Raw genomic sequence first — 24,617 nt, forward strand, 5'->3', positions numbered from 1 at the left:
TCACCGAAGCGGAGTTTATGTTTAGAAGACGATTAATGATGAAGTTTGTGGTAGTGAAGTGTTCCACGACTGAGACGTGGGTGAAGGCGCCAGTCGCGTGCTGTTTCCGGCAATACCAGTGACAGGGATGGTGGGTGCGGCGAGAAGCCGCGGAAGCCGTCACGACGCGCGGGAGGGCTGCTTGTGTACGTATCTGTCCAGTTGGCAGCCCATCATCGCGCAACTGCGCCTCGCAACCCAGAATCTGTTGCACTCCCCTGCATTGTTTCCCAGCCATTTCTACGCTTTCACAGCAACGTTTGCGCGCCGGTTACGCCTACGCCACCACGGCGCATCGACTGTTTCAGACTGCCAAGCGTCATCGGGGCTGCCATTGCATAGCTTCGAGGCTGTGATTGTTCCCGCAGCCAGCTGTTCTTTCGCTTTGCGCATTCACCAGACTCCATCACACACGTTTACGCTCGCCTCTATGCAACCATGAAATACAACAAGGGCCTCCTGCTGCCCGCCCTGCTGGCACTAGCATCCACCGCCGCCGCGAAGAAAGACGACCCGCTCGTTGCGGTGACGCCATTCAAGAATGACCTCGTCAACCTCATGTACTTTGACGATTCCGGCGTCGCCTTGCTCCAGGAACTCGAGACGGGGAGCATCTGGCGGTCGCAAGATGCCGGCAAGGGCTGGGGCAAGATTGACGAGCTGCGCGGATTGGGCATAATCAAGAGTCCGTATGACAACAAGGTCGCGCTGGTCCTGGGCGAGAAGAAGCATTGGATCACGTACGACCGGGGAGACAACTGGGACAGCTTTGAGACGGAGCTTCCGCCGTCGCCGCAAGTACCGGTCAACTGGCATGCGCAGGACAACAAGAAGATCATGATCCACGAGATTGAGAACTGCTTCACTGCGCCATGTCTTGGACGAGTATGTGTTCTATCCGCTTTGTAGCAATTCAGCGACTGACCCAAACCAGACATACTACACAACTGATGGCTTCAAGTCAGAGCCCAAGGTCCTCGTCGACGACCGCCGCATGTGCCAGTGGGCCAAGGGCGCCGAGCGCTTCCTCGAAGGCAAGGACAAGCACGACGACCGGATACTGTGCATCACAAGAGGCAAATACTCGGACAGGTCAAAGGACTTCAGGCTCCTGATATCCGACGAGTGAGTGGCGACGGGCGAGAACCGCAGGCAACAGCTAACAGACGCAGTTACTTCAAGAACGAGGAGGAGCCTGTCATGTCCTCCGGCCGGACCGTCCAGGGCATGGCCAACATGGCTGCAGTCAAGGGCTACATCGTCGCCGCCGCCAAAGCCGAGCACTCGAGCGAACTCGCCCTCTACGTAACCCAAGACACCGAGACATGGCACCATTCCCAGTTTGGCGACCACAAGATCGAGGAAAACGCATACACTATCCTCGAATCAACCAACTACAGCATACAGGTCGACGTCACGACTTCCAAGTTCGTCGACATGGGCAACCTCTACACAAGTAATTCAAACGGAACCCACTTCACCAAAAACGTCGAACACACGAACCGCAACGAGGGTGGCTACGTCGATTTCGAGAAGATCGCCAACATACAGGGTGTCGTTCTGGTCAACACTGTGGACAACTGGAAAGAGGTGGAAAGGTCAGGCCGGGGCAAGAAGCTCAAGTCGCGCATCAGTTTCGATGATGGCAGGTCGTTCGAGAAGCTCACAGTCAAGGGCAAGGACACCGAGTTGCACCTACACTCTGTAACCAACCTGCACAACAGTGGGAGGGTCTTTTCGAGCCCAGCACCTGGTATCGTCATGGGCGTTGGAAATACTGGAGAGTATCTGGGCAAGTACACCGACGGCGATCTTTACGTCTCCGACGATGCGGGTCTCACTTGGGAGTTGGCTCTGGAGGAGGCTCACAAGTACGAGTTCGGCGACCAGGGCTCCGTTTTGGTAGCCGTATTTGACGAGGGCGACACCGACGAGATCAGGTACTCATTCAAGCACGGTCGAAAGGATACCTGGCAGAAGATCAAGCTTGACTACAAGATCCGCGCACGCGAACTCACGACCCTACCTGACTCGACGAGCTTGAAGTTCATGCTGTACGCATCCAAGAAGAAGAAGGAAGGTGGCGGCCGAGAACATGTCATCATCCACCTCGACTTTACTGATATGATGAAGAAGTGCGGCGACAGCGACTTTGATGACGAATGGTCTGTGCGCAAAGATGCGGACGGTGACCCGAGCTGTGTCATGGGCCACAAGCAGTTGTTCCGCAGGCGCAAGTGGGACGCCGAGTGCTTCGTTGGTGAGGTCTTCAAAGACCCTACACCAAGCTTCAAGCCATGCGATTGTGACATGTACAGGGACTACGAATGCGATTTCGGTTTCACACCCACTGGAGAAGGCAAGGACAAAAAGTGCGAGCCTGACAACACATTCCGCCTACCGAGCGGCGCTTGCGAGGGTGACGCGAAGACATACAAGGGTAAGTCGGGATGGAGGAAGATACCCGGCGACCAATGTAAGGGCGAGACGGACAGAGACAAGGAAGTCGAGCGCGAATGCGACGACGCAGAGAAGCCACCACCAAAGAGTGATAAGATTACCAGCGAGATCACCCGGTTCAAGGGAGGCGAATTCTTGGAGCAATACTACCTCGAGGGTAACACCCAGAGTGACCCTGAGGGTAATGACCGGGACAAGGACGAAACAGTCGTTATGTTGACCGACGAGCGAACGGCTTACATCACTCACGACCATGGAAAGAAGTGGAAGAAGGCCGTCGATGATGAGGTCGTTCGGATCTATCCTCATCAGTACGACAACAACAGAGTCTACTTCCTAACTGCCGGCAAGAAGTTTTACTACTCTACAGATCGTGGACGTCATGACAGCATCCGCTCTCACCAGGCACCCGTTATGCCCAACAAGGAAAGGCTGCAGATCATGCAGTTCCATCCCAAACAGCAGGATTGGATCATCTGGATGGGCGGAAAGAACTGCGACAAGCTTGGTGACAAAGACTGTCATACTGTAGCCTACGTCTCACAGAAGAATGGTGAAGAGGAAAGCTGGGACCCGCTTGTACCTTATGTCAAGAAGTGCGCCTTCGTATGGCGCGAAGCCGGTCGAAGTGTCAAGGAGGAGCAGGTATTCTGCGAGCAACACACAAATGAGGAGATGAGCGCCCCACTTGAACTCATTTCCAGCGAAGACTGGTTCAAGAAGAAGGATGTCAAGTTCAAATCTGTTGTAGAATTCGCGACCATGTCCGAGTTCATCGTTGTCGCAACAAAAGCCGATGATGGCACCCTCCACCTGGATGCCAGTCTCGACGCCAACACCTTCGCCGATGCCAAGTTCCCTCCCAAGTTCTTCGACGTTCACCAGACTGCCTACACGGTTCTCGATAGCTCCACTCATGCAGTCTTCCTCCACGTGACAGTCAACCCAGCACAGGACCAGGAGTATGGCTCTATCATCAAGAGCAACAGCAACGGCACGTCTTACGTGATGAGCCTGAGCGCCGTCAACCGGAACACAGAAGGCTATGTCGATTTTGAGAAGATGCAAGGTCTCGAGGGAGTTGCTGTCGCCAACGTCATTGTCAACGTCGATGAAGTCAACAAGGGATCCAAGAAGAAGAAGCAAAGTCGTATCACACACAACGACGGCGCGGACTGGGAAGCTCTGCAAGCACCCGAGAAGGACTCGGAAGGCAAGGCATATGACTGCGACGTTTCGGATAAGAACAAGTGCGGTCTACACATCCATGGATACACCGAACGCGCCGATGCTCGGGAGATGTACTCTTCCCCGACAGCAGTTGGATTGATGCTTGCTGTCGGTAACGTGGGCTCAGAGCTGACCACCTTTGGCGAAGCCAATACGTTTATGACGACCGACGCAGGCATTACCTGGACAGAGATCAAGAAGGGCACCTACGCCTGGGAGTTTGGCGACCAAGGTTCCGTCATCGTCATTGTCCGCCGTGGAGAAGACACCGATCACGTCTACTACTCGCTTGACAGCGGTGCGAAGTGGAACCTATACCAGTTCTCCGATCACAAGATGCGTGTCGAAGCCATTACCACTGTGCCCAGCGACACTTCTCTGAACTTTCTCCTTTGGGGTAAGGACAGCAAGGAACTTGTTGCTGTCAACCTTGACTTCTCCGGTCTACCGGAGTTCAGCAAGCCTTGTGAGCTCGACGAAGAGCATCCCACAAGCGGTGATTATGACCTCTGGACCCCACAACATCCTCTACAGCAAGAGGAGCCACAATGTCTTTTCGGCCACGTAGCGCAATACCACCGCAAAAAGAGGGACGCCAAATGCAAGAACGGCCAGCGTATCGACAAGATGCACAAGATTGCCCGAAACTGCTCCTGCACCAGACGGGACTTTGAATGGTAACACCCACTTCTCACTTTTAACAGGCGACATAAATTAACATTCAACAGTGCATACAACTACGAACGCGATGCAAGCGGCGACTGCAAACCTGTTGCCGGTCTCGAACTCCCTGAAGCCTCAGCCGTATGCAAAGACAAGAACGTGAAAGAGTACTACACGGATGTCCGATTCCGCAAGATCCCCCTCTCTACCTGCGAAGGCGGCCGAGAGCTCGACAAGACGGGTGACGTGCAGCCTTGCCCTGGCTTCGAAGAGGACTTCCAGAAGAAGCACGGCATCGGTGGCTTCTCGCTCTTCTTGGCTATCGTCCTTCCTTTTGCTGCCGCAGGTGGTATCGGATATTATGTGTGGAAGCACTGGGACGGCAAGTTCGGTCGCATCCGCCTCGGCGATGGCAATGGAGGTGGAGCGTTCGACTCGGACCAACCATGGGTTAAGTATCCCATCGTCGCTGTATCAGGCCTTGTGGCTGTCGTCAGTGCGCTACCCCTACTCGTGGGCAGTGTGTGGCGATGGGCGGCAGGCAGAATGGGTGGCGGAGGTGGCTACGGGGGATACGGCAGGACGTATACTTCTAGAAGCAGTTTTGCGCGTGGCAGGGGTGACTACGCGGTTGTCGATCCCGACGAAGGAGAGCTGCTGGGCGATGAGAGTGACGAGGAAGTATAGAGGTCCTGTTATTAGATGATTAAGATGGACATGGGAGACTTGGTATTGGTCATGGTCATGGTCATGGTCATGGTCATGGTTATGCTAGTTGGTTGAAACGATGGGTTTTGGGGGGTGCAGGGTACGATAGGATCGAGTTTGTACATTCTTTGTATCAATCGAACTGTTTGATGGCTATGTAAATGTAACGCGATATTCTCTTTCTGAATGAACTACGCATGTTGCAGTGCCGACTGAAGACTGTGCATAGCCTCCTGCACAGGCAGAGCTGCATACCCTGCTTTGGCGGGTTGACGGGTGGCTAAAGCTTATCGCTTTCGCGTCTGTCAAGATGCTGTGCGTCATGAAGAGAGTTTAGTGTGCATCGCGTAGAATTCTCTACCCCAGCCGTTGGGCAGATAGAGTAACGGTACAGTCTTCCGTGGTGCATCGACAATCTAAAGTCCGGCATAGAGCGACCCCAACCACGACGATGCTGCTCCACAGTAAAGATCGGAAAATTTGACATTCCCTACCAGTGTTCGCCATAACTCCACATGGTTTCTGCATCGTTGGCTGAGGTAGATTGGATCCTGTAGATCTCCATCTAGTGGCGCGATGGAAACTTCCCCATCCATCTCCAAGCGAGGGATTGGTAGTGTGGTTTCAAGCGCCGCGCCTAATCCCGACTTGTGTGGCCATGATTCGAAGACCAAGCCACGATGCGGCGCACATAGATTGAGGGTCTCAGTGGTCGTCGACCAGGGCATCCAAACCAATCTGCTGGGCCTTGCTGGACGTGAAGCGCAATTGTTGTCGATGGGCCAAAAGTAGGCCGCGGATCAAACATTGTCATCTTGTTTGTTTCTGACAGCTTTATGCCTCTTTCTTTGACAGGTGAGACTGCTCTTTACAGGTCATGGTTGTTTATGCCGCAGTTCTTGTTGTTCAGGCTGAAGTGGTCTTGTAATTGGTGGTGCGCGGGTGGTGTTTCTTATGCGTGCTATATCTGACATCTCGAAACAGACCCTCGGGTGGTACGAGTCGAGGACGAAACGTTGGGGAACTGGACGCTGTGTTCAAGGCACTACGGCAAGGGCGCACGTCGTGAAGACGCTTCTGCCAGTACTCGGGGTGTGTGGCTACTGCATGGGACGTAGTTATGCACACAGACGCAGTACAATGTGCAGTGTGAAGAGTCGTCTGTTCCCAATCACCGGGTGTGTAACGCCATCAGTTCGTACGAGTCCCCTTAATAAACATTGAAACGCCCCATTCGGATATGTGGCTCTGGGTGTTTAGTTTCCGGGTGGTGGACGGCTTGACACATTGCGGAGAGAGACCATTGTGTCGCGTCAAACTATGCACTCTCGACGGTGGCGACTGGATGCAAAGAGCGAAAGCCGTTGCGGTGCCGAGTGGCTCAGGCATTGACGCGTTCATAGGACGCCACGGCTCTGCTGGCGGTCGTGCATGATCTTTGGACGCGCAGACGGGCCCCTTGGCCGTGCGGACTGTTGTCTGGATTTTCTTGCGTTGAGTGCAGGTTCATGCATCATGTGGGGATTGGCCCTAGGCGCTTGCCTGGTTTAGGCTGTGACGCAGGCCCACGCTGTTTCAGAAGCGGACAGCCAATCAAGCTTGAGTCGGCTAAGGCTGCTCCTTCCCTCTGTGTCAGTCAAACTACCAACGCGGCAGGGGCGAGTGTTTGCATTCAATTTCCGCATCTCCCATTTCAGCAACTCGAAAGCCCGGGAACGGTATTGTGCGACCAACAACGGATTGGTGCGCCCAAATATATGAATGTTGGCCGTGCAATACAATGTTCGCTATTGGCCAGTCGTCGCTCTACCACGAACAATCTCCCGAGGCGCCCCAATCGTGCGTCGAGGGTCCCTAGGGCCCGCTCTACCCCTGGTTAGCGATTTGATGCAGACCGTCGCGGCTTGGCTACCGGCGCGCAGTAGTGAATTGGGCCTGGTAGCTCGCGGGAACAAGCCCACAGCCAAGCCGTTTCACATGCGGAGGCTCCAACGATGAGCTTGGTGATTATGGCCTGGACACTTGCGAAGCGAGTACATGAGGCCGTCTCGTCCGCCTGGGCAGGTTCCCATCACTCCTTCCCAACGGTCTTGGTCCTTCTTTGCTCCTACAACCCCACATTCGCTTCCATTCATTAGGAGTGCTCTGTCTCTCTCTTCAACACTCACTTTTTTCGTCTCTCACTCACTTTGCTTCCCTTCACCACCCTCCCTTTCTTCTTTTCGCGTGCTGGCACGTCTTGGCCGATACGCCTTCCTCCTCAGACACGTCCTGCCTGATACACGACTCCGTCGCACCTGCACGTTGATGTGAGTACCCTAGCTTTTGCCAACCCAAGGCTGCCGCACATTGTGTGCCTGCCCTACCCCAATCTGCCGTATACCTCGACCCCACACAGCGCTATTATAGCCCTTTTGTATGCTTGTCTCAAAAGGCGTAGCCCCAACACCGCCTATGTTCACGGTTATAAACCGACAAAGACGGTCGCTGGTCCACCGCTTCACTAGTCGTTTGTTCACAGCAGGCCTGTCACTGACTTGCACTCCGTAGCGTTCCTTCCACATTCATTGCCAGTGACTACCAGGCTCGCCCCACCTTCGTTTCTACTCCTCCAACAACTTTTTACCGGACCGGATCCTTACCGTAATCAACATGAAGTCTTTCTTCGCTATCGCCGCCGGGCTCCTGGCCGCCAGTGCCTCCGCACTTGAGATTGGTTCTGATGGCTTTATCAACAAGTACACTCTCCCCGCAAACCACTCCACGGAGACGAAGGAGTACATCGTCACTTGGTGGCGTAACGACACGGAAGCCAGGCAGATCGAGGACTATGTGGACGCCCTGCAGCTCAGCAAGACGGACAGTGTTCAGGCTGAATCTTCAGAGGGTGTCAACCCCAAGTGGGCCGTTATCATAATGTGCGACGAACACGCTAAGATCTTCGCCGACATGGCAGAGATCAACGTCGTCGAAGAGAAGGCCGATGTTAAGTCCTTCGCGGAACAACAAGGCGCTCCCTGGGGTCTGCAGCGAGTCTCGAGCGCAGCCGGCGCTAAGGGATCCCCTCAGGACCAAGATTTTGTCTACTCTTTCGACGATTCAGCCCTCGGTGCCGGAGTCGATATTTATGTCATTGACACTGGTGTGCGCACTTCCCACGCTGTGTTCACCGGACGCGCTTCTGAAGGTTTCACCGCTACTGGTTCTTTCGTTGACGGTGATGGTCACGGCACTCACGTTGCTGGTACTGCCGGTGGCGCTAAGTTCGGTGTTGCTCAAGGCGCCAACATCATCGAAGTCAAGGTTCTTGGAGACGACGGCTCTGGTGCGTCTTCTGACACCATCAAGGGTATGGACTGGGTCATTGCCAACCACAACAAGCGCAAGGCAGAGCCAGGCTTCGTCGGCTCCATCATGAGCATGTCCTGGGGTCTTCAGGGTACCGCCAACTCAGTCGATGAGATTATCCAAGGTGCTTCAGACGCTGGCATTCACGTTTCAGTTGCCGCTGGTAACGACGGTGTTGACGCTTGCGGCAGCACTCCTGCTCACCTTGGTGGCAAGAACTCCAACGTCGTCACTGTCGGCTCTGTCAACATCGATAACGAGATCTCCACCTTCTCCAACATCGGTCAGTGCGTAGACATCTACGCTCCCGGTGAGCAGATTCTCAGCTCATGGGCCACTGGCGACGCTGTCATCAACTTCCTCTCTGGTACCTCCATGGCTTGCCCTCACGTCACTGGTGTCATGGCCACTCTCATGACCAAAGATGTTGCTGGACTTGGTCAGAACCCTGCTGCGCTCAAGGCCAAGCTCCTCGAGACTGCCCGCCAGGGTGACGTCAAGGGTAACACTGCCGGAAGCGCAAACCTACTCCTCAGCAACGGTGTTGATGGCAACGTTGCCAGGCGTCTTACCAAGAACTATGTCGTGCCAGACCACAGCGGTCTGAACGGTAGCCCAGCTGCCCGCGCCGCCGCTGCTGTCATCGCTAAGGACATCACCCTCGACAAGCGCTTCCAGCTTCACTCCCGGGAAGCCAAGCTTCGATTCTAGAGCAAGCAAGAGAGCATCACATGAGAGCATAGCGATTGCATGATACCCCTCATTGTTGGTACTTCTTTCGAAAAGTTACCGCGGCATTTCTGTCTCATCTTTGGGCTCTTCTAGCTGCCCCATAATAATCCAATGTACCTGCTTCAGCACGGACTGGTCTCTTTTTTTGTCATCAAGTGGGGAGTGTGTCGGATCTTAATTTCGCTGTCAATACTTTTATTCATCGCATTGACCGGCTGGGGTGAAGAAGGGCATTGGGTATTGGCTGTGTACGAAGTGATCCTGCTATGAACGATCTCATGCGCAGCCGCACCGGTGGGCTTCTAGCAGTATGTACTACATAGACGAATCTAGTCATTGTACATGCCAACTTTTGCAGCTTTTCCAACTTTGCATCTGACAAATCTGTGAAGAATAGCGCATGTGGCTGTGACTACCATGATCTAACATAGTACTTCGCGCTCATCGCGCGGACAACGACAAGCGCACTTTAGCATTACAAGGCGAACTTGTGTAGATGCCTGTAGACATTGACTCCACAGCCATCTGAAGCATTTATGCACCGCCACTCTGCCAAGCTGGCGGAAAGCGTTACAGGCTGCAGATAAAATACTCGCCTACCAGGCCGCCTGTCTGACATCCCCGATGCTGGACGTTGATCATACGGCAGATTCTGATAGTGTCTTGGCCAAGTCAGTGCGGCAAATGCAAGCGATGTTGGTCCATGCGGCTGTGTGCAACCTTGCGGTCAATCAGACAGTCGCTTACTTAGAGAGTCGAAAGACGGGAGCGAACGTGGCCCAGACAATTCCGAAGTTTTTCTGGAAGCATATAGAGAGCGCTCTGAAACATCAGTGACCAGCAAAATCGGGTCGAGATCGAGCGACTTCTAGATCAGGCCCATGGGTCTCAAAGTGGACTAGCGCATCATTTGAGGGCGGGCGGTACCCACCTCTCGCAACTCCTTGTGACCCTATCCAACCTGTCTACAACATCACAATCTTGGTTTGAACACAACCATAGATGTCTCAGCTCTGAATAGAGAGGGAGTCACTCCTCCATTCCGTTTTCCGTATCAACATGCCATGTCGATGGTCTGACTTTCTCCCGTCTCGCGACGTCGCAACGGCCCGAAATGGCTAGTGGAGTCCTGCCCATTTCGAGTGCGCTTGTCCATCGCAACTCGACTGTTCATGCGGCAAGCAGGTCTCTCAGGTGAATTATCACGCCTATCCGTGATATGGTCCTCGGAGACCTTGAGGATGGCACAGCTGCGCCTGAGTTTACATGCACGTTAGCGCCGACATCGCGCTTGCAGTCTTCTAGGCGCCGAAGTTCCTCAAAACACCATGCCAAGCATCCCCGGACAACGTGGAGAGCTAAAAATGGCGCACTAGTTTCGAGCTCGGGTCTCAACGCCCAGTGTGTCGAGATCCAGGCGCCAGGAACACCATTCGTCGTTTCCTCGATATCCGTTATTCGTTGCACCGCTCGCCAAGCATCGTAGATCAACTGTGCCACCTTCAGGTTGAGCGTTGGAGATGCTTTACTGCGCTTTGTAGCAGACTTCATAGTATTAAAGAGATGGCGTTACTCGCTGTAGAAGATTGCGAGCAAGCACATCTACTCGTAATCTTCATTAGTGATTCTTGATCAGACATGTCTTTTGAGCTAGATTCGCGATACGTCAAGACAGGTGCATGGTACGTGTCTCAGTTATATCACTTTACATCATGTTTCCATAGCCACTGACAGAACACTACAGGACAAATGTGGATGGCGGGCCCATTCTAGGAAGAACTATCACAACCGATACTCAGACCGGTAACCTCGTAGTTGCCTTACTAGCTATACTTTCAACACTCGGTAAGATAGTCAGTTCACCTACCGAATCAGGTTCTGATCCTGACAGGTACCGCACACCTGTGGCATCTGATCGCCTTCGCGATCCATCAAATTCGAGCCAATGGCCAGGAAGCAGATCCACTCTTCAGACAGCAGCAAGCGTTACTGCGAACGCTCCCAACACCCAGCTCTGTAGTTGCGGAAGCACTAAAGCTATGGTGGGCTTGGAGAAGAAAAGCAGACCGGCCGTTCCTTCGATCAGTGTTCTTGGTACTCATTGCAGTTGTTTTCACGACTATGACAATCGCAGCCTCAGTGTTCTCCTCGCTCATAGTCAATACTGGAGCTATTGAGGTACTGGTCGACTCCCCCTTCTGTGGAAGCACGAACCTCATCGGAACGGCATGGCGGACACATGCGAACGAACTCGATATAATTGCTCCAGCGTATACACAGGACTGTTACAGTAACGGATCACTTCCTGTGACGTGCAACGTCTTCACGAAGCCCAATGTCCCACTCACAGTCGAAGATGTGCCTTGTCCATTCAACGATACCATGTGCGATACCGACGCCGTTCGTGTCGATTCTGGCCTGGTAGACGTAGGCAAAGCCTTCGGTTTAAATTTGCCCGCCAAGTATCGCGTTACCTTTCGAAAGAAGATCGAATGCACTGTCTTACCGGTTGACGGATACTACGATGTCATTGACCTGAAAGACATGCCCATTTGGAAACCGAACTTCCGGGAGATATTTCCAGGCGAACAAGTTGCAGCTATCTTCTATGGACCCACGCCCCCTCTTGATACTGGCGAGAGCTTCCTTGCCTATCTGGTCTCGTCCAACGTTAGTGGCAATCCAAAAGTTCCGCGGTAAGTCATCGCAACAACACGCCGATCATACTGCTTACTAACCCATCTATCAAAGAGGCGGCATGTTCTATGCCGGACCAAATAACACAATCCTTCCTACCTGGTTTCCGAAAGACAGCTTCTACCCTTTAAGTGCTGAAGGACCAGAAGGCGATGTATTCTGGAAGCCCTTCTTGCCAAACTCTCTCGAGTTCGAGGAACCTGTCGATGACCCCCTGTACTCAGCACATAAAGAAGTGAAGAAGGTCGATGCAGCCAACGGTAAACCCTTCTCGCAATATCTAGCGGATCATCCGATTAAGGGTGTGGGGTGTACGCAGCATGTGAGCGAACCATTCAGAGCTATGTGGAACCTATTGCTAACGATCGCTCAGCTTCAGTATTGCCACGGCAGAGACGGTCAAGAAGACTGGTGTACGCCATTTGAAGGTGTTCCCTACCACACATTCCGCGACTTCGATTTTCCAGAAGCGAACAGCGTGCAACGGGCGGTGCTGCAACTAATCGTCAAAGCGGTCTGGCTACATGCTACCGTCAATGTCATGTCGTGTAAAGTAACCACCATGATGTCTCGAGGAGATTTTGATATTCCGTCCGTACCCAATGGTTTCTGGAAACAAGAAGTATTGGGATGGGAACAAGAGGTCTGGGCGGCGATGCAAATCCAGGTCTCACAGCACGCGAGTGGACCTAAATTTGGCGACCCGTTCAAAGACAACGTCTTTCTCAAACCAGAGACAGAAGGCGAAAAAGCTCTTTGTGGAGCTCAGAAGATGAGAAAGTCAGGTGGATTTGTGTAAGTACACTCACTTGCTTCTGCAGCGCCTGAGACCTTCGCTAACTCATGCCAGTAACATAAACGTGTTCGGTCTCTCGTTCATCATAGCCTTCTCCGTTCTCGTCGCAATCATCGACATCACACTCCTCAAATTCCTCGTCTACCTCACTCGCTTCCGTCGCGCACTCGGTCCTCGCATTGCACGCTGGACACAAGATGGAGTATGGCAGCTTCAGCGCCGGGCCTATGAGGGGGAAGGCCACCGCAATTGGACTGATCTGGAAAGCGAAATTCCGCTCATGGAGAAGGGTCATAAGCTCAAGGATCTACCAATCATGTGGCGGCCTGGCAAGAGTCCGATGATGGTGCAGACGTCTTCGTTCGCTTCGACTAATTCGATAGTATCGGAGCAGCAGTCGGTGAGCGAGTTAGCGGCGGAGGATGTAGAGACCGCGCCTGTTGCCACCGAGCCGCGGAGGGGCTGGTTTAGCTTCGCGCGACGTTAATACTTGTGATTTGGTTGCAAGCGCCCGAGGTTCATCATGATTTCATGATCAAATTGAACATTTTCCAGCTAATTACTCAAAAATACTTCTCTCCAACCTTCGGTTTCGTTACAGGTTTCGACGAAAGTGAACAATGCTTTTCCCCTTCAAACATACTACCCTCTGTAACACCCCACTGGACAGGTCTCAAGTGAGGATCGATGTCGTCTGGTGGTGGATGACATGCCGCACTCATGACTAGACTACAGGATGCCGCGAAGGGTATTCGAACCCTCATCTGTCTTCGCCCTATCCACGCTACGGAACCTACAAGGACGTAGAAGCAGAGAATCAAAGTTATGAAGCTTATTGCCGAGAACCCGATTGCGGACTGAGAATCAGCCTGCATGATCTTTCCTTCCCGGTCATAAGCGTCGATACGGACGATAAAGATGCTCTGAGATAATAGCCAATGTAGACCACCGCTCACTGCAGCTAGAGGAAGGGACCAGCGATATGGCAGCTGGAGGATGTACTTCTCGCGTTGATCCCCGACGGGACGAGTTACGCGTAGGCCTTTGCGCGAGACTGCCAGGTTATTCCACTCCGCAGCTCCAGCCATAGCGGTACACTCGCTGTTGATAGCGAGATAAAAGTAGGAAAGCACCAACTGGGCGATATTGGCAAGCCACGCGTTCAAAAGTGTGGCCTGGGCGGACGTTTCAGTTTGGCGGAACGCGGTAAGGCTTGCGGATCCCCATCTAGGACTTGTGAGTCCTAGAGTCGAGAGTAGTATCACTAGACCGTAGAAGAGCGCACAACCAATTGCATAGCTAGTAAGACGTTAACTTCGCCCTTTTTGAGTTTATAGTTCCAGGTGGACTTACATGGCATACGAGGTATATACTCGATCTCTGTCGAGGGCAGTGGAGTATTGACTGCGTCGTTTGGCCCAAAGATTGCCACATTTACGAATTATAATCCCAAGTAGATCTTGATCCTCTTTCGAAATGTCTGTGACAGCCCCAACTTTGGCGATGACTTCGTGTCTGGTTGATACACACATGCCCCTGGTCGTTGAGTCGGGGTACGCCAGAAATGAGGCTGCTCCATCTCCGACAGTAACGATATAGTCCAGGTTTTCCATGAATACCACCCACAACATCGTAAACAGCTTCACGACGTTACAGACGATCACGATCGCCATGAAGGTGAGACTTAGCTCGATGCGACTGGATGTTTTGACGTGATACTCTGCAAATCCGTGAGTGTAACGAGCCCACATCTGGTTGCCGTCTTCCGTAGAGGCGGTGATTGTCGAATTAATCCTGACGTACGTCCAAGTGCCATTGATGATACTTCGGTTGAGGTATAAATCGTGTTCTATTTCAAAGGGCCAGGATGCGTTTGGATTCCAAAGTACTTCTGGACCGCTAAATGGCCAGCCATTCTCACCCAGTTCTGGAAGCTCCGACTTATTTCCATGAAAGTAGCCGTCGATCGCAAGGTACAAGTCTCCATATTCATGGAAACTGGTTTCCACATGGTATGCACTGTCTATTCTGCTATTGTCGAGTGTTACATTGCGATCGTCGTTGGTGGCTGTATCTGCCTGAAGTGATAGACTTTCGTACTCAATAGAGTCTGTTGGTAGCAGGGAGATGTTGTACTTATTGTCTGCTCCGATGTAAAAGACTGCAGAGTTGTAGCTGAGACTAGTAAGCCATCAAACTGATCCGATGAAAACTTGATATAAACCTACAATAAGTGTATAGGTATAGAGGACATTACCATGATGATACACAGAAGCTTCCGTCGGGTTGGGATATAGCTGAAGTTATGAACGCTAAGAATCCCGATATCAAGCCAATGGCGCGCAGAGTGAGCTCGATCAATATCTCTTCTTGTTGGCGAGCTCAGAACCTGCATAGTATAGTTGGAAGCAGCTAGAAGAACTGTACTGAGCGCATTGATCACGATGTGGATAGCGCTAGACCACCAAGACATGTCTTTGGCCTTTCCAGTTGATAGCACGGTAAAGTTGTCCGCAGAGCCGTGCCGTAGTGAGCCGAACACCAGGATGCCTATGTTGCAGCAAAGAACAAGCGACGAAGCAAAGGAGCCTAATAGAACACCCATACGCCAACCGTGGAACCGGCTGTTCGAAGAGACGTCTTTGAATCGGCGGCTGAGCCACTGAAACGGCCAGGTTATGTCACGAATGACTGGCAGTTTCCAGAAAGCTTTGACGACCACGTTCATCTGGTGCATTCTTTGGGTGGGCCGATCATCGTCCGCTTCTGAAGAGGATGAAGACGTGACTGACGAAAATGAAGACCTGGCATTCTGGATTTTGAGCAAGGTCTGAGTGTCTGGATTGCCTGTTCGGTATGATCTGTCTGCCTGTAAGCTCCACCGGAAGATGATGATGGTATGAACATAGCACTTACGGATAGTACGTCAGTTCAGTTCCTCCATCGAACGCCTCTGCACCGAGAGAACAGGGCGATCTTTCGGGTTCAAAGTCTTGATCATCATCTGGCGGATACGATCTTGTCGATGATGAAGTTGACCAAGAGGGAGATGTCTGGGACAACGATAATCGACGCCCTGCTAACCCAGAAGTAACAGAGGCTATGTGGTGGTCTTGGAATGGATCCATAATAGCTCAAAAGCCTTCGATTCCTTGCCTAGAAGTGTATGCCAGATTCCACGAGGTGAAAGTATTGATATTATAATAATGGTGCCGCATTCAGCGAGGAGAATAAAATGGGAGAGAGAAACGGTGTTCGCCTTTTAAAATGGAACTCGAGTAACAATTTCATCGGAAAAGGCTGAGAAGTAGCCTCTAATAAGTTCAAGCCCCCCACAAATTTCTTATCGAGAAGGCTGAAGCATGGCAGACTTAGAACCATTGTGCCGCCTGAACTCGGCTTGGTGGCGGCTGCGATAGACCTCCGGCGCAGATGGGGGCTGATGAACGTGCGTGAAATGGGTTCTTGCAGAGAGCTGAGGGCCTAGCTGCGGCCTCCCGGGACGATGCGTGCCCGAAATAGGTTTGCCTGCGTGCAAGCATTCTTCGTGCATTCCGCCTTGGAATTCACAACTTGTAAAAACACAATTTCTGACACAGGCTCCGCCATGGTGATGTGCCAGAGTGCGAGAAACTCTCAAGGTGTTGTTATTGCCATGAGCGGATCCCCATCTGGCGTGGTGACAGCCACTCCAGCCACTTCAGCCCTCGGGTAACGATAGACTAGGCTAGAAGCCAGCCTGGCTTATACACGGCAGGAGCCATGTTCGGTTCGTGATGAGTGTGGGTGCACGAACGTCGAAGCGAAATCCGTGTTCCCTGTTTGGTTGGAACAGTATTCATTGCCCGGCGTTGAAGGTAGCGACGCTCGTGTCGTGGTCGAAAAGCCGATGTTGTCGTGCTGTGCGGGTGAGCATCGCACTTGCCGAGAACGACAGCCCCCACCACAATAACACAGTCAGGCAGGGAAGGAGTGCTCCACACGCCAGGGTAGCTACATCATCCACTGAGAGCAGTATTCTGTAGCACATCCAGCCAGCGCTTACAAATGTTGATACAGTGGACAAGACATACCAATATGAACTTGAATGATTCGATTCTCAATCCTAAACGGCTTTCGCTCTTAAACATGCTAAAACATGCAATCCATCATCCGATGTACATAGAATACAAAATACATCCCTCATTTCCTTTCCAAATTACCAATCCTCTAGTATGTACGCTTGAATGGTGGTACAGCCTTGCACTCAGCCTCGTCCAAAGTGGTACCAACAACCTTCCTGTAACCTAATTGAGTCTCACCGTGTGGCTTCTTCTGCCACGACAATGTGTGCTTCATCCACTGGTCATCGTCACGGTCGGGGAAGTCCTCACGAGCGTGAGCACCTCGTGACTCTTTACGGTTGGCGGCGGATTCGGCAGTCTGTACGGCGCAGGTGAGGAGGTTGCGTAGCTCAAGGGTCTCGACAAGGTCGGAGTTCCAGATCATGCTGCGGTCCTTGATACCAACGTTGGCAAAGTCGGCGTCGACGTCGTGGATCTTCTTGACACCCTCGTCGAGCGACTCTTGGGTTCGGAAGACGGCGACATCGGTCTGCATGACCTTCTGCATCTGGAGACGGACCTCGGCAGTCGACTTGGCGCCGTCAGATGTGCGGATCTGGTCGAGGACGGAGATGGAATCGGCACCGGCATCGGCGGAGACGGGGTCAGCCTTCTGGCCGGGGCTGAAGTTGTCGCGGATGGTGTGAGAAACAGCACGACCGAAAACGATAAGGTCGAGGAGGGAGTTGGCACCGAGACGGTTGGCTCCGTGAACAGAGACAGAGGCAGCCTCTCCGCAAGCGAACAGACCTGGGACGACCTGGTCGTTACCCTGAGCGTCTTGGGTGATGACCTCACCAGTGTACTTGGTGGGGATACCACCCATGTTGTAGTGCACGGTAGGAAGAACAGGGATGGGCTGCTTGGTGACATCGACACCAGCGAAAATGGCGGCAGTCTCAGAGATACCGGGTAGACGCTCGTGAAGGACTTCGGCGGGCAGATGGCTGAGCTGGAGGTAGATGTGGTCCTTCTCCGGTCCGACACCGCGGCCCTCACGGATTTCCAGGGTCATCGATCGGGATACGACATCGCGGGAGGCAAGATCCTTGGCAGTTGGTGCGTAACGCTCCATGAACCGTTCACCCTCGGAGTTGAGAAGGTAACCACCCTCTCCACGGGATCCTTCAGTGATCAAGCACCCAGCACCGTAGATACCAGTGGGGTGGAACTGGACGAATTCCAGATCCTGGTTGGGAAGACCTGCGCGAGCAACCATAGCCATACCGTCACCAGTGCAGGTGTGGGCGGATGTGCAGCTGAAGTAGGCACGTCCGTAACCACCAGTGGCCAAGACGGTGTTCTTTGCGATGAATCGGTGGATGGTTCCGTCTTCCTGGTTGTATGCGACAACACCCTTGCAGACGCCGTCCTCCATGATCAGATCAGTGGCGAAGAACTCGATGAAGTACTTGGTGTTGTGTCGTAGCGATTGTCCGTAGAGAGTGTGGAGGAGAGCGTGACCAGTACGGTCGGCAGCAGCACAGCATCGGTATGCTTGGCCACCCTTGCCGTACTTCTGCGACTGTCCACCGAAAGCACGCTGGTAGCTGGACGACGTTAGCATGCTGCGCAAATTAGAGCTGGGTTGACCCTACATCTTGCCATCGTCGGTTCGCGAGAAGGGGCAGCCGTAGTTCTCAAGTTCGATGACGGATTGGGGCGCCTCTCTTGTCATGTAGTGAATAGCGTCTTGGTCACCAAGCCAATCTGATCCCTTGACTGTGTCGTACATATGCCACCGCCAGTCGTCCTCGTGCATGCTACAAATATCCGTCAGCTGCTGTCGTACCCATCGCATGTTTGTCCAATCCACCTACTTTCCGAGCGCGGCGTTGATACCACCCTGTGCTGCGACTGTGTGCGATCGAGTGGGGAAAAGCTTGGATATACAGGCTGTGTTGAAACCAGCTTCAGCGAGACCGAATGCCGCGCGGAGACCAGCTCCTCCAGCGCCGACGACAATGGCATCATATTCGTGGTCGATGACGGGGTATTTGCTCGAGATGAAGCCTGACGCTTCCTTCGCCCGCAGGTTCTCGGTAGCGAATATGCGCTGCGCTGGCCGGGTGGAAGAGAAGGCTCGTGTAGTTGGGCGGAAGCTCCTCGCGAGCTATGAGGCGAACATTAGCCATTGAACAGTCAAGACTCGTAAGAAGACGTGGAAGATCCAAGGGCATTGTCCAGCACTGCGAAAGTGTCGTGTCGACATGCGACATTCTGCCAACGCCATGTGGGATGTGGCACACGCCTCGGTGCGGCGGATGCCGGGCTTGTCGACCGTTGACTGCGACTGCGTGGTGTGGGAGGGCTGTCAAAACTCACCTGGCTTGCAAGCTGCGTACGACGCATCCTGAGACAACTCATTTTGGCGGTAGCCGAAGAGCGGAGAGTATACGACGGGAGTGCGAAAGGTCCTGGTGGATTTGAAGTTGGAGGTCAATGATGGCAGTTGCGACCGACGGCGTTACTTACCAACTAAAATCGGAGCGCGCTAATTGGGTCGGTAGGCCTCGGCTGCATTGCCTCCCAAGTACCTGCCCTTCATTCCGGCTTTTCTTCTTGATGAACGTGATGCATCTTTGCCTCTATTGCAGGGTCACGCAGTCCATATAGGCTATCAACACAGAGGCTATGGGTTCGGGTGTACTTTGCACAGCAAGGCCCTTGGCGATTGTAGACAAGACTCCATCAACAAACTCATCGCACATTAAACTGTTACACGCTTGACAGCCAACTTTCGGCTTTGGACATTCGGGACAATAATGGTACCTGCGAAGCACATGGCAACTGCTGTCACTTGGGCTGACTCATGCACCTTGTCTGGGCCGACAGTTGTTGCCGCTGGCGCTCAAGATGTCGAGCCTCATTCGTCGTCGTCATAGACCTTCTCACACGATCACAACGCTGTTCCCCAGTCGTTGTACCAGGGAATTTTCTCCGCACGTTACGTTGCTAGGATAGGTGATGCTACTAACGTTAGCATACCATTCTTATTTACTCCAAGACCCTTTTCGTCAGCCGCATCAACGTCTGAGTTGCACATGTGCATACAACCTTCTCAAATCCTCGTTACAAGTACATGGGATGACGCTTGCAGTTCGACATTATGTTGGCTAAATCAACTCGTACAAGGGAAAAACATTAAACATCTACCTCCTCGAAGCCTACATTGACGTGGAGAATATCTAAACTTCAACTTTAACACCAATGTAGACGGAAGAGCACCTGTTTTTGTTTGCATGGACGATGTTCCACGCTGGGAGTCTATTCTGCATTCTCGGTTCCCTCACGCAAGTCGCGCACGGACACACACCATGATCAAATTCCATCGAGTCTGGAGCCTACATCAGCGTTAGATCTCCCACTTTGCAAGTTTTCATGCTGATGTAGACTGCGGACCTGTTTAGTTTTTTCCTAGGTTGACCAGCGAACGCCACTGGGACAGACGGTTTTCACGCATCACACATTGATAACACATGTTTGAATTGGGGAATCGTTGAATTTTTGTTCAATCGCTCATGACTGGCATCCATATAGTAAACCTATCCTCTGCGCCCAAGCCCGTGAGAAGAAAGCATGCACTCCGTAGCACCATCTCGAGACTTCTAGGACGAAGTCTGGAGGTCCTTCTTGAGGACACCCTCGTATTGCCTCTTCTCCGCCGGTGTCTGGTAAGCACCGTGACCGAACTTGGAAGAGGTATCGATCCACTTGAGCTCAACCTTCTCCAGCGCCCTCCTGCTGGTGTGGGTGAACATGGACTTGCGCAGGGTCATGACGCGCTTCTTGACACCAGGGCAGTTACCCTTGAGGAGGAGGAAGTCGTTCTTAACCTCACCGTAGCGGACGAAGCCACCCATTCTGATTTGTGTTAGTAGTGATTACCGGCCAGTGTGACATATGACTTACGGTGTGATGCGCTTCTTGGAGACGTCGAACTCGGTGGAGGCGTTACCCTCATCCTCGCCCTTGCCGAGACGGTAGATCTTGTGGTTGACAGAGGTACGGTGGTGGTAACCCATCTGACCAGCACGGGCAACAGTCCATTGGACGTGGGCCGGGTGCCAGGCACCGATACAGGCGACCTTGCGGAGACCCTTGTGTGTCTTACGCGGGAGCTTCTTGGTGCCCCAACGGGAGGTGACACCGTTGTATCCGTGACCCTTGGTGACGGCGATAACGTCGATCATCTCGTTGTCCTCGAAGATGGAGCCGATCTCGATGGGCTTCTCGAACAGACCGTGGGCGTATGAGACCTTGTCGGCGATGCTGCCACCGTTGACCTGGATCTCCATAAGATGGGCCTTCTTCTGCTTGAGCGGGGTCTTGTGGATCTGGGTGTGGGCGAGAACGCGGATGACGGTGCAGTACTTCTTCATGCGCTCGAGCTCCTTGGTGATAGACTGGCCGTTCTCCTCGGAGTGCTTCTTGGCGTACTTGGTGAAGGCCTTCTTCTTGCTCTTGTACCAGTTGCGGTAGAAGCGGCGCTTGACCTCGTCGCTCAAGTGCTCAGCCCAGACGGTGGTGAGCGAGCGGAGACCACGGGGAGTCTCGATGTAGCCGACAAGACCGACAGCGATCATCTGCGGCCGTGTTAGTAGTGCGCCAAAATTGCTCGGAATTGGCTGTGCGTACGGGAGGAGTCTCGATGACGGTGCAGGCCTCGACAATCTCCTTCTTGTGCAGCTTGGCACCTGGTCGGTCGAGATCGCGGACGATTGTGGTCATACCGGCCTTGTAGCCCATGGCGGCCGTCAGGTGGACGGGCTTCTTGGGGTCATCCTTAGGGAAGCTGGCAATTGCAGTGAGCAGGCTGTCCGACAGTGGGCGGTGGTGACATGGAAATTTACCTCTTCACCTTACCCCGGTGACGGGCGGCGCGCTTTCGCGGCAAGAATGCCAGAGACCCGTGGCGGGGGGCTTCGAACTTCCTGTGTGACATGGTTCGATTCCTGTGGTTAATTGGAGGAGTTGGAGGAGTCGTCAAGGAAAAGTCCTCTTGAATATTGAGGTTGACGGAGGAAAGTGCGAGCGGACGGCGCTAGTACAAGTTAGCGCGCCTTCCGACCTTGCTTGCCAAGACACGTCCACGGATCGCAGTTGCCCCACGTTAGAGGCAGTGAAGGTAGCAACAACACACTCGATCTCTGTAACGTGCGCTGTTGCCCCCTACGTCGTCGCCCGCCCTCGTCATTCCGCCGCCGACTCGATTCCGCCGGAGCTTCAACGATCAGCCCGCCCAACCGCCAACCCCGCCATCGGCCACGGCCAGCAGACACCGCTCCCACTACATCATTCCCAGCACTCACTCACCCACCACCCTCGACCTTGGCGGCGCTACCTCACCCGGGCCCCACGACAAGCTCAACAGCTCGCACACTGAATACCCATAGTACATTGCGTACGAACACAACAGAGCACTCGCTACCCTTGACCGCACGCCGCTGGTGTCCCGCAATCCTTGTCCAGAATCATGGTAGAAGCCGAAGGCAATCCCACGACGTGGAAATTCACCCAGTACGTACCGCATGCTACACATCTCCTTTAGGCCCCTCAGCTCAGCTCGGTTGCTGCTGTGCTCGCCACTAGCTCAAATCGCACTGGAAACGCCACTGACTGGAGCAGGTGCTTCGGCGACAAAGGCGATGTTGAAGACATAACCGAAGGTACGTACCGTTTCTTACCGTTGCGCTCTCTGTACATTCATTAATACCTGCATGCAATTGCTGACAGCGAGCGCAGCCGACATCATCTCAACCGTCGAGTTCGACCAGACGGGCAACTACCTTGCAACCGGTGACAAGGGCGGTCGTGTGGTTTTGTTCGAGAGGAACGAGACGGTATGCCCTTTTCTACTATGACCTCGCGCTGGTTCAAGACTGACAAGATGCAGAAAAAAACCTGCGAATACAAGTTCCACACCGAGTTCCAATCGCACGAGCCTGAATTCGATTACCTGAAATCTCTCGAGATCGAAGAGAAGATCAACAAGATCAAGTGGTGCCGCCGGCAAAACGCTTCACACTATCTGCTTTCCACAAACGACAAGACAATCAAGCTATGGAAGGTATTTGAAAAGTCGCTGAAAGTGGTGGCGGAGAACAACTTGTCACACGAGTTGACACCTGGAGGTGGGGTTGCTGGTGGAGGTGGTCCCGTCAGGAACCCGAATGCACAGTTCCGTAGCGCCACCGATCTGAAGCTTCCACGGCTCACACATCACGACACGGTTGTTGCTGCAGTACCGCGAAAGACGTATGCCAACGCGCACGCCTACCACATCAACAGCATATCAGTCAACAGCGATGGCGAGACGTTCATTAGTAGCGATGATCTGCGAATCAACCTCTGGAACCTGAATATCCAAGACCAGAGCTTCAACATCGTCGACATCAAGCCCGCCAATATGGAGGAGCTGACGGAGGTCATCACTGCTGCCGAGTTCCACCCTATCAGCTGCAACTGGTTCATGTATGCAAGCTCTAAGGGTACCATCAAGCTGGCCGACATGCGCGAGAGTGCTCTGTGCGACCAGCATGCAAAGCGTAAGCCGTCCGTCTTTCCACCTCAGCTAATACTAACCTTGCTCCACAGAATTCGAGCAAGAAGAAGATCCATCTTCGCGATCGTTCTTCTCTGAGATCATCTCATCCATCTCCGACGTCCGGTTTTCACACGATGGAAGATACATTCTGTCACGCGACTACTTGACTGTCAAGATCTGGGACGTAAACATGGAAAAGACTCCGGTCAAGACCATCCCAATCCATGAACATCTACGACCGAGACTCTGCGACACCTACGAGAACGACAGCATTTTCGACAAGTTTGAGGTTGTTTTCTCTGGGGATGCGAAGAATGTCATGACTGGTAGCTACAACAACAACTTCATGATATACCCGTCCGATAACGACAAAGACACCGAGGTAGTTTTGCAGGCCGACAAGTCTGCATTCAAGGCGAAGAAGGTTGGTATCCCAACACCCATGAACTCGTCGACAAGCCCGACAGGCAGCAACACAAGTAAGAAAGGTGGCTCAAGGGCCGGCAGCCCTGCTGCTGGTGCAGTCGGACAGGGCCAACGCATGAGGAAGGAGACAGACGCAGATCAGATCGACTTCAACAAGAAGATCTTACACATGAGCTGGCATCCATTCGAGGACAGCATCGCTATAGCAGCGACAAACAACGTAAGCAAGCTAATTCTCTTCGTATGATCAATGTCTAACATCCTACAGCTTTTCGTCTTCTCCGCATTGTAGGGGTATCCTTGATTCGCGAACATCGCCACAGAATACATGTAAACAGGAGCATCAGCTTGTTGGGTTTCTGGTCATCTTTACTCTTCCATCTTCCTTTCAATGTTGGCAGCAGCCTGCCAGGCGGCGCTAGGATGATAGAACAGGAGCATTCTTGGCGAATCGGCGTGGGAATGCAGATGAGGAACGACGCAATGTGGTTTAACGATCGGGTAGCCGCAGAGCAGTGTAGATTGCAACACCACCATAATGACTCTGAGTGGTGCAGAGAAAGAACAAAAGAAACTCTCATCAACAAGTCTTGGTCCAACCTCTCCGTGAAACAGCCCAGGACACATCGCAGATGCTAAAAGACTGCGACAAGCACATGACAATTTCGTATGTGCTTTGCACTGCCATGATGGACGTGAAGCACTCATAAGCTCAAACTTGTTAACAACTTTCGTAACTTGTACGTAAATATGCCTGACGAGGCTCTGTTCTAGAAGTCTGCTTGATTCGGCAGTACCTAGGTTGATCCCGTTAGCGCCCGCCGTGAGGCTCATGACATCCCAGACTTCCACGTTGCGTTTCATTTCT

General features: G+C 53.0%; 6 protein-coding genes across 6 annotated transcripts; 4 read left to right on the forward strand and 2 right to left on the reverse strand.

Annotated features, from left to right (window-relative positions):
* Positions 1–477: 477 nt before the first annotated feature.
* VPS10 (vacuolar protein sorting/targeting protein PEP1) lies at positions 478–5,079 on the forward strand (the record flags this gene model as incomplete). Its single annotated transcript, XM_049388544.1, has 4 exons — positions 478–924; positions 974–1,164; positions 1,212–4,406; positions 4,458–5,079. 4 exons carry the CDS (start codon positions 478–480, stop codon positions 5,077–5,079), a joined length of 4,455 nt encoding a protein of 1,484 aa, XP_049243443.1.
* Positions 5,080–7,752: 2,673 nt separating this feature from the next.
* Positions 7,753–9,159, forward strand: J4E84_005953 (uncharacterized protein; the record flags this gene model as incomplete). Its single annotated transcript, XM_049388545.1, has 1 exon — positions 7,753–9,159. The coding sequence occupies one exon, from the start codon at positions 7,753–7,755 to the stop codon at positions 9,157–9,159; it is 1,407 nt and encodes a 468-aa protein (XP_049243444.1).
* Positions 9,160–11,301: 2,142 nt separating this feature from the next.
* Positions 11,302–13,160, forward strand: J4E84_005954 (uncharacterized protein; the record flags this gene model as incomplete). Its single annotated transcript, XM_049388546.1, has 4 exons — positions 11,302–11,876; positions 11,932–12,199; positions 12,251–12,672; positions 12,728–13,160. 4 exons carry the CDS (start codon positions 11,302–11,304, stop codon positions 13,158–13,160), a joined length of 1,698 nt encoding a protein of 565 aa, XP_049243445.1.
* A 3,722-nt stretch (positions 13,161–16,882) lies between these two features.
* SDH1_2 (succinate dehydrogenase flavoprotein subunit) lies at positions 16,883–19,143 on the reverse strand (the record flags this gene model as incomplete). The annotated part of the gene is made up of 4 exons (XM_049388547.1): positions 16,883–18,326; positions 18,375–18,539; positions 18,597–18,889; positions 19,102–19,143. 4 exons carry the CDS (start codon positions 19,141–19,143, stop codon positions 16,883–16,885), a joined length of 1,944 nt encoding a protein of 647 aa, XP_049243446.1.
* Positions 19,144–20,384: 1,241 nt separating this feature from the next.
* Positions 20,385–21,721, reverse strand: RPL3 (60S ribosomal protein L3; the record flags this gene model as incomplete). The annotated part of the gene is made up of 4 exons (XM_049388548.1): positions 20,385–20,640; positions 20,689–21,362; positions 21,415–21,571; positions 21,630–21,721. 4 exons carry the CDS (start codon positions 21,719–21,721, stop codon positions 20,385–20,387), a joined length of 1,179 nt encoding a protein of 392 aa, XP_049243447.1.
* A 531-nt stretch (positions 21,722–22,252) lies between these two features.
* Positions 22,253–24,041, forward strand: PAB1_1 (Protein phosphatase PP2A regulatory subunit B; the record flags this gene model as incomplete). Its single annotated transcript, XM_049388549.1, has 6 exons — positions 22,253–22,296; positions 22,405–22,445; positions 22,522–22,619; positions 22,673–23,324; positions 23,374–23,969; positions 24,018–24,041. The coding sequence occupies 6 exons, from the start codon at positions 22,253–22,255 to the stop codon at positions 24,039–24,041; spliced, it is 1,455 nt and encodes a 484-aa protein (XP_049243448.1).
* Positions 24,042–24,617: the final 576 nt, after the last annotated feature.

This window comes from Alternaria hordeiaustralica, assembly GCF_023758085.1.
Source record: "Alternaria hordeiaustralica strain BMP 2776 chromosome Unknown scaffold_11, whole genome shotgun sequence".
In the NCBI taxonomy this organism is placed as follows: Eukaryota; Fungi; Ascomycota; class Dothideomycetes; order Pleosporales; family Pleosporaceae; genus Alternaria; species Alternaria hordeiaustralica.